General features: G+C 47.0%; 1 protein-coding gene across 1 annotated transcript in view; it reads left to right on the plus strand.

Moving 5' to 3' along the window:
- The first annotated feature begins 324 nt into the window (after positions 1–324).
- LOC119137208 (pinopsin-like) overlaps positions 325–14,325 on the plus strand; it is a 35,658-nt gene continuing 21,657 nt past the window's right edge. The window contains exons 1-2 of the mRNA XM_037276333.1: positions 325–1,039; positions 13,411–13,739. Coding sequence (XP_037132228.1) covers positions 661–1,039; positions 13,411–13,739 — 708 coding nt within the window. The 5' untranslated portion in view covers positions 325–660. The remainder of the gene's footprint in view (positions 1,040–13,410; positions 13,740–14,325) is intronic.

Consider the following 14,325-nt stretch of genomic DNA (forward strand, 5'->3'; position numbering starts at 1 on the left):
TATATGTGTGTGTATATATATATATATATATATATATATATATATATATATATATATATATATATATATATATATATATATAATATACTAGAGAATTCCCCTGAGAATATTTTGCTTCTTTTTGCCTGCACACGTAAAGCGCGTTGGGTTCGAGCGCATGCAGTTCTACATCTCATCCACGAAATGATGATGATGGCAATGATGACGATGAAGATGGTCTGATTGGCCGCTCAGTCTTTCCCACTGCACCGGCGCGCCTTACGTCAGCAGCCTTGCTCGGCCAAGAGTGATTTAAACACGGCCAGAGTGGGAAGGTGTCTGAGAGGGAGGCGCGAGCATCTGTAGAAAGAGCCAGTGTGAGTGTGCATGCACACTGCCACACGGTGGAGCAAAGCCTTATGAAACTTTTTTTCTCCGTTATTACCCCCTTCTCATACACTTTGAGAAGTTCTAATTACCCCCACCCCCTTTCAAAATAAAAATTTGCACCAAATTATGACCCACGGTCTTAAAACAGAAATTTGATGGCTGGACATAAAAGCCTTTGTCGACTTACACAAATAAAGACAAAGCCCAACAACAACAACAACAACGACTGTCGTGTAATTGTGGTCGTCAATTAGTTGGTGCGCAGTGGCCGCCCAGTGCGCCTACGCCGCGATGCTTTTGTCCAACGTGAGCCTGAGCATCTGCGCGGGCTTCAACAGTGCCCTGCACGCCGGAGCCGGGGAAGGGCACCCGGACCTGGGAGGCGGCTCTCAGCGCTCCACCCTCAGTCCGACAGGGAACCTCGTCGTGGCCGTGTGCTTGGGGTTCATCGGCACTTTTGGACTTGTCAACAACTTGCTGGTGCTGGTTCTCTACTGCCGCTACAAGATACTGCGCTCGCCCATCAACTTGCTCCTGATTAACATTTCCATCAGCGACTTGCTGGTGTGCGTGTTGGGGACGCCGTTCAGCTTTGCGGCCAGCACACAGGGAAAGTGGCTCATTGGAGCGAAGGGCTGTGTATGGTACGGTTTTGCCAACTCTCTCTTTGGTAAGTACGCTACTCTTTCCACAACATTCGTGTATTTAATTGACGGACGTTTAGCGACTGGAGGCTTTCCAGATTGCCAAGATCGATGATTCACGGCTAAATTCACGCTTTCTGTATTTAAATGAAGGGATGAATGAATGAGAACACGTTTTCTCACAATCATTGTGTTCATCACAAGTTTGATTCAAGCCTGGAAACATAGCGTTTCTCTAAGCGTGCGTGAAAATGATGGATTTTTAATGACAATTCTCAAACTGCCTATTTCCAAGTGGGCAAAAATGCACAAGTTTGTATTGCACTCCTCGTTGATTGCGGCTGTGGTCATGCTATTTTACGGTAATTATAGACTCCGCAGTTGCGCACCATGCTCTTAAATGCAGCAATTAATGACGTCTTCTGGTGTAAATGAGCATTGTTCCTATTGGGGGATACCTTTAAAGACATCCCCGTTCCATCCTCACGCATCCCACAGCCTGCGTGAAGGACAGTTGAGTACCACAGCTCGTATATATGGATGACATTTAAGTACGCTCATTAACGCGACTTTACAAGCGCGTCCTTAATATAGACTGCCTGGTCATTATTGTGGCAATGGCGTATTTGGGTTCTTGTGATTGCGCACACAGGATGAGGGAGAGTGCAGATGGTCGTTAAATATTGCCGATGTTATTGCGTATTGGATATTGTTATTGAGTGCGCCTGAGGCAACGGATGCTCCATTGCCCCTCATTTAGCTGTGGCGCACGCTCCTTCGGTTATGAGCAGGCGGAGGCACAAGCAAGGCAAGAGGGACAGTTTTAATAAGAAACGGGACCCTGGTGTAGCTACCTTTGCTGGGATCATAAAGAGTGAGCATGGTGATGGAAATTATGAAAAATGGCCTGTTCACCTGAAACCAGGTCAGGCTGTGAAAAAAAAAACAGCCATCATGTGTGCACCTCTTTAAATGCAGTAAAATCAGCGGGTCTGCATAATTCATAGAACGGCAATTTGATCAGAAAACAGCTAATCTGTTTTGACCTGGTGCAACAACCTGGCAATGTCCAATGAGGAGAGCTGCTCTAATTGGCCCAGAAACAAGTCAACTGTGTTCACTTCCACCTCATTGTGAACGCTCCCTCAATTTACAAAAATACCAAAAGAAAACCCCAACCATGCACTTTGCACTGCAAACAAAAACGAATGCTTTGTTTGTTTTTAACTGGTCAGTTTTTCATCCATCATCTAACGACCAAAATATTTGTTAAATAATTCTTGCAATGATCTGAAAAAAAATATTGTCTTATAATTTATTGATATCATGTTTGAGTGAGTGACCAAAACAAATAATACATATCTAAAAGTGTCAGTATGCTTTTAAATATGTTGCATTACAAAGGCACATCCTCACAATTGTTAAAACTGCGATATACAAAGCAATCTATCAGCGCTGTTCTTGTTTTGTATTTTAGTCATTTATCTTATTCTCATTACCTGTTTGTACAACACGGGACACATCCATCAATCCACCAAATTTTACGCTCACCTACTCTGAAACATTTCCTCCAGCTCGTCCGTCTTAACAATGAAACCGTGTCGCCTTATGCACAACTTTTAATAGGATCACAAAATAATCCATCCATCCATTTTCTATACCCCTTGTCCCCACGGGGTTCGCAGGCGTGCTGGAGCCTATCCCAGCAGTCATCGGGCAGTAGGCGGGGGACACCCTGAACTGGTTGACAGCCGATCGCAGGTCACATAGAGATGAACAACCATCCGCACTCGCACTCACACCTAGGAGTAATTTGGAGTGCTCAACTGGCCTACAAATCATGTTTTTGGGATGTGGGAGGAAACCGGAGTGCCCGGAGAAACCCACACGGGCACGGGGAGAACATGCAAACTCCACACAGGGAGGGTCGGAGGTGGAATCGAACCAGCACCCTCCTAACTGTGAGGCGGAGTGCTCCACTGAGCCACCCTCACAAAGAAATATTGAATAAAATTTCTGTCAGTTTTCAGAAAGTCTTACCTCTACATTCTTTCTCAAGCCTATGCACGATAAGCTGCAGTCGCCGGTCATAAACTTACCGCAGTTTTGTGGCAGGGCTCGTATATCTTTGGCTGGCTACTATGTGTTTTGAAGAGCTGCTTTTTAATTTAAAACATTGATTCGGCTGTGTGTTGCACTTAAAGAGAATCTGGAATAGTCCATATATCACAGAAAACTGTCTGAAGAAGATATGTGGATGAAATGTGGACATCCAAATTTTATGTTTGAGAAAGACAAAAGCAAGGTGCTCAGTAAATCAGATTCAGCATAACATTAAGATCATGTCTATTATTTACTTCGCTGGCTTTGTGAATTGACAACCATTTTGCTTTCCATATCAAATACTGAAACTCCTTCAACCTTTTGTGCTCCACATGAATAAATTGAACTTTTCCTTTTCTTGAATCTAGTATAAACCCAAAACAGACTCTCATGCTTTCACTTCTGCGGGGATAATTCATCAAGTTCCGAAGCGTTTTTTTTTTTTTTTTTTTTAAAACAGCATCGCACATAACAAAGTCAGCCACCCAATACTGTCGTATATCTGGATGTCGTTTTGCTGATGCCAAGTCAAGTGTTACGCTGATATTAAGCTCTGAAGATGTGTTGCGCTCACATCCATAGGAGCCAATTTAGTCTGATCTGACAAGAGTTTGGCTTGTGCAAGAGGAGGAGGAGCGCCACATTGAAAGTATGTTGAAAGAGCGATAACTCTGACATCATTAGCATCTGCATTGCTTGTGGATGGATGACTTATCCCCTAATGGGCTCATAAAAACAGCAAAGAATCGGATTGGTTATATTTAGATGGAACATGTTGGATTCACTTGTGAACCTTCAGTAAAAATGGTCATTGGAGCTTGAAATTGAAAATATGTTTAAAGGCTGATGCATCAATGCATGTTATATGTGCTGAGTTATCATCCTGATTAAGTTTGTTCGAGTCTCTCGGTTGGAGTCTGCTGCTTTTATACTCACAGCTGACTTTATATTCTATTGAGAACTTCCACAGATTTTATTTTATCAGGAGCACAGACTCAAGCATTTTTAGCAACATACATGTTCTGAATAAATTCCTCCTGCATCATTTTTCCCGTGTCTTACACTATATACTACATTTGACCCATTCACCTTTGTCGGCCACCTTTGACGATGGGGACTTCCAAAGGTTCCTTTTTTGCCTTTTCTAAATGACATCAATGCTGCGTGCCCGCGCATGCTGTTGGACTCCTGCTCCTGGGCTCAATTGGACTCTGCACACAGTCACTGGATTAACCTTGCGGTGCTCAGCCCACTTGCTGCATACTGAAGTTAGATTGCCTTTAGTGCACGCACACACACACACACACACGCACACACACATGCACACAAACACGCACGCATGCACGCACGCACAAACACACATATGCTTGGATATCTATAATGTGAGCACAAAGATGAATGCACACGTTCAGAGGGGAGTGACTGCATATCAATATGGGCATTTTGTAGACACAACACCTGGTTGGACTGAGGTTAATTTGTCATGACGGTGAAAATTGATATTAGCATGGAAAGAACAACACACATCGTTATGAGGTTCCGTTGGAGACATACTAGTCATTAGTAACTAGTGAATAGATAGTGACTGAGGATCACTGCTGTGATATATATTTTTGCATTGGAAAAACATCTCAATCCCATGTTTTTCATTCAGTCTGCCTTTTCCTGGCTACATTGTATCAGTGGTGACATTATGAGCTTGATGCTTCCTATCAGACTCTGAAGCGAGAGGCGCAAGAAAGCGTCAGAGCTAGGACAGAATAAAGATCCTTTCTTTATCTCGTCGTAACGTGCTTGATTTCGGGAAATTAGATTCAGCCGTTGCCTTTGATCCGTTCATTTGATTTGAGATGCTGTGAAGTTGAGCAAAGGTTGCGCTCGCTACTACATTGAATCGCCTCAAGCAGCGGGAGATGGCATAATAAAAAAGGGACCTGTAATTGCTATGGAAAACACAATATTATAACTAGCAGATTTAAATATGTTGGCTTGACTGGAGATCACCTACTTTACTGGTCTGGAATATTAGAACAGTATGGAAAATTGTGTTAGTTCTGTCAGGGTCCGGGGTGGCATGTTTCTTTTATCCACAGGGAGCAACTGTGAGCAGAGTGCAGAGGGCCCAGGTGTGACTCATCAGGCTCGTTAAGGAGTGCTCTTAAGGAGCATGCTGTCGACTGCTCGTCAACTGAGTGTCCCTACCAGTGTGATCATCTCCACGGTTGTGCCTCTTGCTCCTCGAGCTTGCTCCTAGTTCTCGCCTTGCTCATCCACGCCACGTTCTTCGGATTCCTCTGGTTCGCAGTAAGATCTCCGCCACAGTCACGTTGATTCCTCTGACCAGGTCTTGTGCATCCTGCTTGCAGATTACTTCCACCGATCACCACCAAGATCCACCCCGGTCTGGCTGAACTCCTCACGCCCCGCCACTGCTGCCCCGCTCCGTGCTCCTGGCTCAGATCATCCCGGTCTACCTCACCGCAGCTCCTCCAATAAACACTCCTAACCCATTCTGGACATCTGAGTTGGTTTTTCTGCATGTGGGTCAAATCAGTCGTTACAACGATGACAGAACACTCCGGCCAATCAGACCCAGCAGAGCCAATCAGACCCAGCAGAGCCACTCAGACGCGCCCTCGCGGAACACCAATACCAACTCCAATCCCACGAGTCCACTCTCCAAGCCCTCCTGGAGCAGCAGCAGCGAACCAATGATCAGCTGGAACAAGTGACCAGATTGCTCCAAAACAGCCAGGTCAGAGAAACCCCCTTGCCACCAGCTGGCACCTCGAGCTCTTCCGCATCGCCGCCGAGTCTGCACTTTGGCGAGGTTCGTTCCCCTCATCCGGAGAAGTTCTCCGGAGAATGTGATAATTGCGGAGGTTTCCTCCTACAGTGTTAGTTCGTTTTTAATGGGTCTCCCCAGTCTTTTTCCCACGACGGAGCTAAGATCTCGTTTATTTTGGGACTCATCACGGGCAAGGCGCTGCGATGTGCAGAAGCCCGGTTTCTGACTGCAGGCATTTTGGCTGTTCTTACGAGGAGTTTTTGGAGGAATTTAAGCAGACCTTTTCGACCGAGACCGATCAGACCGGTGTGTCTCGCCGGTTGTGGGGGCTTAGGCAAGGGAATAGCACCGTGTCAGATTTCTCCATTGAGTTTCGGACGTTAGCAGCTGCGTCCGGGTGGGGCCCTGTAGCCTTGAAAACGGGTTTTTGTATAGCCTTAAATGAGTCCTTAAAAGACGAACTGGCAGTCCTGGAAGAACCAGGGACTTTGGACGACCTGATTTCCCTGGCCATTAGGTTGGACAATCGAATTAGGGAGAGACGGAGAAGCTCCCGATGGGAGCGGACGGAGGCGAGATCACAGTTTTTAAGCAGGACCAGTCCGCCCAGGCGATCGCCCAGCCAGTCCTCTCCAGGCCATGCAGATTGGCCGGGCCCGACTCTCCCCGGAGGAGCTGCAGCGGCGCCGCGAGTCCCGACAGTGTCTGTACTGCGGCTCCCCGGATCATTTCATTGCCTACTGTCCAGTTCGGCCAAAAGAGCGGGTCCGACGGTCTTGAGGGGAGGACCGCCGGACCAGCCGACAAGTGTTAAGTCTCCTCGCTTCTCCCTACCCGCCATGATGTCTGTGCATAACCATCACTACGAGCTATCCGCGCTGGTCGACTCGGGGTGCGAGAGAAACTTGATCGACCAGGACTTCGTCTCCCGAGCCAAAGTCGAGATGGAGCCCCTCTCGCTGTCTCTGCCCTGGATGGGAGAGGGCTCTCTAGCATAACCCAACGCACCAGACCCGTGGAGCTAGTCATCTCTGGCAACCATCGTGAAGTCATTTCCTTTTATGTCTTCCCCGAAAGACAGTCAGCTCTTGTACTTGGTTTCCCCTGGCTCCAGAGACACAACCCTCAGATCAACTGGTCAGAATGCCATATCGAGTCCTGGTCCACGACGTGCTTGTCTTCAGTCTGCCGTGCCATCTCGCCCGCCCCTAGTAGCACCCGAGGAACCTGGGCTGATTGACCTTTCACAGGTGCCCAGAGAATACCATGACCTAAGACAGGTTTTTAACAAGAGCAAGGCTTCATCCTTACCACCGCATCGCCCCTATGATTGCACCATAGAGCTTCTTTCCGGAGCTCCACTACCGTCCAGTAGACTCTACAATATCTCACGCACCGAGAGACAAGCTATGGAGACTTACATCAATTAATCACTGGCCGCTGGCATCATTCGCCCATCCTCCTCACCCCTGGGGGCAGGTTTCTTCTTTGTGGGCAGGAAGGATAAGACTCTCCGCCCTTGCATTGACTACCGTGGCCTCAACCTCATCACCGTCAAAAACAGGTATCCTCTTCCCCTCTCATCAGCATTTGAACCAGTCCAGGAATCCACCATCTTCACCAAGCTCGACCTCCATAATGCATATCATCTGGTCAGGATCCGCCAGGGAGATGAGTGGAAGACCGCTTTCAAGACCCCGCTAGGCCACTTCGAGTACCTGGTCATGCCTTTTGGACTTTGCAACGCCCCCGCAGTCTTCAAAGCCTTGGTCAACGATGTCCTTTGGGACTTCCTCAACATATTCGTCTTTGTCTACCTTGATGACATCCTCATCTATTCACGGAACCCCTCTGAACATCGCCATCATGTCCGCCTGGTGTTGCAGCGTCTCCTGGAAAATCGCTTATTTGTCAAGGCTGAGAAGTGCGAGTTCCACAAACATTCTTCACATTCACATTCTTAGGATTCATTCTCGAGGGAGGTCAGGTTCGGCCTGACCCCGACAAGATCAAGTCTGTCCTGGACTGGCCTGTTCCAGAGAACTGCAACCAGGTCCAACGCTTCCTCGGGTATGCCAACTTACCGCCGATTCATCCGCAACTACAGTCAGGCAGCCTTGACCTCTACCAAGACAACATTTACCTGGACTCAAGAAGCCAACGTCGCGTTCATCACTTTAAAGGTGATGTTCTCACAGGCACCAATCCTGATTCATCCAGATCCCAGCAAACAATTTACCCTGGAGGTCGACGCTTCCGACAGTGGAGTAGGGGATATCTTGTCACAGCACTCTGATGGGAAGCTTCACCCCTGTGCCTTTTTCTCTCGACGTCTGTCACCCGCAGAGAGGAATTATGATGTCGGTGACCGGGAACTTTTGGCCATTAAAGTGGCGCTTGAGGAGTGGCGTCACTGGCTGGAGGGCACTGAGCAACCGGTGCTAGTCTGGACCGACCACAAGAACCTGTCATATCTACAGTCCGCCAAATGCCTGAATCCTCGCCAGTCTCACTGGTCCTTGTTTTTCTCTCGTTTTACTCTGTCCATTTCATATCGCCCAGGCTCCCAGAACACAAAGCCAGATGCCTTGTCATGCCAATTTGCTCCCGGCGAGTCTGTGGAGGAACCAGCTCCCATCCTTCCCCCCAGTTGTACCATAGGCTCCCTCTCCTGGGATATCGAGGGGCTCATTGCTCAGCTACGGGAACCCGATCCAGGCACAGGGCCACGGGGAAAGACATACGTCCCTTCCTCAGTCCGTCCTCGCTTAATTAACTGGTTTCATTCAACCAAATTCTCAGCCCATCCCGGGACCAGCCGCACCATCGCGTTGATCAACAGACGCTTCTGGTGGCCATCCGTCCACAAGGACGCCAGGGAATACATTCTCGCCTGTCCCATCTGTGCTCGCAACAAGTCCTCCCATAGACCCCCTGGTCTTCTACAGCCTCTCGCCATACCCAATCGCCCCTGGTTCCATATTGCATTAGATTTTGTCACTGGCCTGCCCATTTCACAGGGAATGACCACAATCCTCACCATCGTCGACCGTTTCTCCAAGTCATGTCATCTTGTACCGCTCAGAAACTCCCCTCTGCGTTCCAGACAGCTCAGCTTCTCATCAAACACGTATCCCGCAGGAGATCCTGTCTGATCGAGGTCCCTAGTTCATATCCCAGGTGTGGAAACAGTTCTGTTCAGCCCTTGATGCAAAGGTCTCCCTGACATCGGGCTACCATCCCCAGACGAACGGGCAGACTGAGCGCTTGAACCAGGAGCTCGAGGCCGCGCTCTGATGTCTCTGCTCCGATACCCTGTCCGAGTGGAACAAGTTTCTCCCCTGGGTAGAGTATGCCCACAACTCATGTCTCCTCTGCCACAGGACTCTCCCCGTTTGAGATTTCATTAGGTTATCAACCGCCGTTGTTCCCGGCCGACGAGAAGGAGATCGCGGTCACGTCTGTTCGCCACCATATCCGACGCTGCAAGAGCATTTGGTCAAACGCCGTCAAAGCCCTTCGTCGATCGAACAGAACCGCAGGTATGCCGACCAATGACTCACGCCTGCCCCTCTTTATTCCCCAGGTCAGAAGGTCTGGCTTTCCTCTCGGGATGTCCCCCTCAAGTCCGTGTCCCGGAAACTGGCCCCCCGCTTCATCGGGCCATATGAGATCCTGGCAGTAATTAGTCCCTCGGCGGTCCGTCCCCGTGATCCTCCGAGTCCATCCCACCTTCCACGTCTCTCAGATAAAGCTAGTCGAGTCCAGTGCGCTTCTTCCCCCAGCCGTGCCCTGCGCGGGATCTTGATGGGGACTTGGTCTACCCGGTCCGACGGATCGTGGACGCCCATCGGCAGATGCTGTGTCAGTCAAACACTTCAACACACATTAAAATGTCAGGTCGTGTACACTATTTGATTGATTTATTAAGTAGTAAGAATTCTGTCCATTTTCTTAAACTGAATCTTGAAATGTTTTTGAACAAATACAAGTACACCAAAAGAGGCAGTCTATACTCACTGGCACATAGGTTGTGATCCAAAAAAAAGTATAAAACGGTTATTGAAAGTTGAGCCACAAGAACTTCACACTGCCACTAATCTCATGACAGCACCTCCACGGAAACAGTAGCCGGAACCAGCCAGAATCAAAACACTGCGGTAGATTTGAAAACCAGTCTAACTTTCATGCCAATGTGAAAACCGGTATTACTAAAGCTGCCCAATTAAATCAGTAGCAGGACTTGATTTCAGAGAGGGTCTTCAGCACATTGATCAGCTCACTGAGTAGGTATTACCGTGGGTATTATTTTTCAAATCAATAGAAGAACAGTGCCCATTTTCTGTTTCTTGATCATTCAATGGGCCTTTCTTTATTCTGTTTAACCAATTCCACGCATCATTGCTGCGACGTAATTCTAGCCAATCGGTTTGGATCATAAGATTAGATCAGATAACTACATGCTACAATGATGACTGACAGCTTTTTTGGAATATTTGATGTGCTAAAATAAAGAAAAACATGATTCAATGCATATTTTCTGTGTGGTAAATAGATAAATAAACTTACATATGTACGTCTCTTAGCTGTCCATCGCATTCGATGATGACGCTTGCTCCAAGTGGGAGAGGGGGGCGGGGAGGGTCAGCAACAATGTCGCTGGTGGCACTTTTCGTGGGCGTAGAGTCCGATCCTTGAGCCGCATAACCGCTCACAGATGGAGCAGGGGAACCCGGATACCAGGGGGTTACCAGCTGCCCACTGGTGTCGTTGAATGCACCTCTCAGATCATCTGTCTTGGTTGGTTTGATGAATTTTTGAAATTGCAGTGGCACAAGTCATCTGCCAGGTGTATCTGTCGAGTACCAGAGTTTCAAGCTGCGTTGTGTTTATGTTGGATTGCTTTAAAAGGTCCCTGGTGTAGTCCTTAAAGCACCGCTTTTGCCACCCAGCAGAGCGCTTTGCACCTCTCAGTTGGCCGTAGAGAACTTGGCGGGGCAGACGGTGGTCAGGCATGCGGTGTCACGGAAGGAATGGAGCAGGGCGACCAAGTGCAGCTTGGACCAGGGTTTATTGAAGCAAACTCAAAAGACTCGGCAAACTGACATGACTTACTAACAAAACCAACAACAGGACTGACCGACAAAGACGTGAAACAAAAAGACATGAAGACATTAATGATCCGACGGGGCGTGAGGGGCAGACAGGATTTATATACACGACAGGTAACAAGAGGCAGGTGAGAATAATCAAACTAATCATAGGCACACAGGAGGAGAGGGGCGAGCACACAGACAGAAACCATGACAACAGACACATAGTGGAACGGCTGGGGACGAGACGTGACATGGGGATGGTGTTTCCAGTCCACCGAAGATGCTTCTTAGCCACGGCCGCGTCCATGCAGGTGGAGTTGGTGTTTTTGAGGGTGTCTGTATAGGGGACTCGATCTTTCAAGGACAGGCCAAGGATCTTCTGTAGGGAGCGGATGTGGAAGGCCTCCAGCTTATTGATGTGTCGACAGTATGGGGTCCATGACTCCGCCCCATCGAGGAGAGTGGAGACACATACTGTGTTGTACACGGTAATCTTGAGCTGCCCTTCAGGTCACGGTTTTCAAAAACTCTGCGGCGTAGGCGACCAAAGGATGATGAGGCTTTATTGATACGGGTGTGCAGTTCAGCATCAAGGAACTGCACACTGCATGAGGACAAAGTGGAGCCAAGGTAAGTGAAGCGATCCACTGTGTTAAGTGGAATGCCATTTATATGGAATCTGGGGGGTGGGGAGGTAGAGGTAGCAAGTTGGGACATGACTTTATTTTTTTTAATGTTGACCTGGAGACCAAAGGATTTGTACAGGCTGGAAATGGTGTTGAGGGCGTGCTGCATAGAGTCTGGGCTGTGAGCTAATACAGCGCAGTCATCAGCATACTTACTGATGTTGGTCACAGATCCAACTTGGTCTTTGTGTGGGCCTGGAGCCGTCGGATGTTGAAGAGGCTCCTATCTAGGTGGTACTCCACCTGGACACCATCTCAATGACCCTTGCCACGATGGAAGAGGCACGTAATGGCAGAGAGGAGGATGTTAAAGAGCACTAGAGCCAAGACACAACCCTGCTTCACCCCAACATTCACCTTGAAGGGCTCTGACTGGAGCCCACCTGTGAGCACTCTGCTGGAGGAGACATAGAAACTTGGGTCATACGCCTAGTTTGGAGAGATGTTTCCACAGCAATTCACGGTTGATGGTGTTAAATGCTTCGCTGAGGTCGATGAATTTTCTTATGAGAAAATGCAGTAGAGGTCCTTGTGATGTTCTCTGCTCTTCTCCATTAACTGTCTTAAGACAAAGATCATGTCTGTGGTGGATCTAGTTTTCGAAAAGCCACACTGAGTTTCCGAGAGCACAGCATCCGAGATGTGATCGACCAGCCTGCTGAGCATGATCTTCGCCACACATGTACGTACATACATACGTACTATATAGTACGTACGTACATACGTACATACATACGTACGTACATACGTACATACGTACATACGTACATACATACATACATACTCTATACATACAAATGTACGTACATACGTACGCAAATATGTACGTACGTACATACATCATATACATCCGTATATTCATACGTCCGTACATACGCACAAAATTAACACTAGCATACATACCGTATTTGTCAGAATGCTAGACAAACAGACATCAGTTTGTTAGAAACTATACTTCAAAAACAATTGATTAAGCCAAATTAAATGCAGTGAACAACATCAAATTTTGACCTTTGATCGGAAGTATGAATATCAGAGGCACTTTCTTCTCATGTTTGGGTGAAAGTCCTCTGACCACGCTTTGATGTTGCAGAGCTATAGAACAAACACAAGCAACAGACAAATAGGAAAATGCAACACTAAGTGGTTTGCGAGCAAGATTAATGAAGCAAGATAAGTTGTTGCCATCAGAGCAGATCAAATAGAAACACAAGCATGAGGTTGTAAGATAATAAACATGTAAGCTATCTTTTTTAAATGAATATAATTTTTAATATGTGGGGAGTGAAAACTTTTATGTTCACTCATGATGACTTGATGGGCTCTGATCAAGTGGACGTGTTCTTCACAATGCCCTGAGCAGAACCAAACGCACAAACATTTTAGCAATTATTGTTTTACCTTTCAGATTGGAGCCACAAAAATAATATGAGAGCCATAGGAGAGATGATTTTTGAAGAGATCATTTTAATAATATTTTACTGTCAGGTCATAGAAAAAGTTTTAACACATAAGACTGCAAACTGTGCCGTTAAAGTTAACAGCATATTTTCAATGCCTGCTAATAAAAGTGGTTATTTTTAATGTTAATGACTGCATTGTTGCTTCGAGTCTCACACAAAGATATGAAGTAGTTAAAACTTACTGAAGTGGTGATTTGGTAAAGACGATTCACTGTTTGTTGATATCGTTGGGTTTGATGCATTTTTCTGATTTCACTGTAGGCATTGTGTCCCTCATCTCTCTGGCTGTCCTCTCCTACGAGCGCTACAGCACCATGATGACCCCGACTGAAGCCGACTCGTCCAACTACTGTAAGATCTGCTTGGGCATCACCCTTTCGTGGGTTTATTCCCTCATCTGGACCCTGCCGCCACTTATTGGCTGGAGTCACTACGGTCCAGAAGGTCCCGGGACCACCTGCTCCGTGGACTGGAAAGCCAAGACGGCCAATAACATATCTTACATCATTTGTCTGTTCATCTTCTGCCTCATTGTGCCATTGATGGTGATCGTGTTCTGCTATGGAAAGCTGCTGTGCGCCATCAGACAGGTGAGTTCTAACAAGGCAAGGGGAAGGTTTGCTACATCAACGCAATCAGGTGAGCCTAAGTATAACATTTTCTTATGAGAAAATGCACCCACATGTATAATTTTCATATACCCCATATCCTCATTTTACTACTACTACTACTACTACTACTACTACTACTACTACTGCTGCTCCTAATAATAATAATAATAATAATACCACTACTACTACTACTACTACTACTACTACTACTAATAATAACTCTTGCTAGGAAATGTCAAACTTAAGTGACTCACAGGAAAGAACATGCTAACTTCCCTAGAACACATAGAACAATTTTGTACTATTGATGGGTTTGTACATTTACAATAAATATTTCCGAGCAGACTGCCCATAATGCCCATCTCGAAACTGCATTTGGAGGTAATCATTGTTAGCATTTCACATTGTCCTGACTATCTGGAAGAAAATGTGGGGAGCCAGAACAAGTGCTATATAGTCCTTTCCCTCTCTAGGGAAAGCGCATAGACTCACGCTCACACACACCCAAACAAAGTCCACTGTTTGCAACCAGTTCTAGAGCAAATTTTCCAGGATTGCAGACTAC

This window comes from Syngnathus acus, chromosome 17 (genome assembly GCF_901709675.1).
Source record: "Syngnathus acus chromosome 17, fSynAcu1.2, whole genome shotgun sequence".
In the NCBI taxonomy this organism is placed as follows: domain Eukaryota; kingdom Metazoa; phylum Chordata; class Actinopteri; order Syngnathiformes; family Syngnathidae; genus Syngnathus; species Syngnathus acus.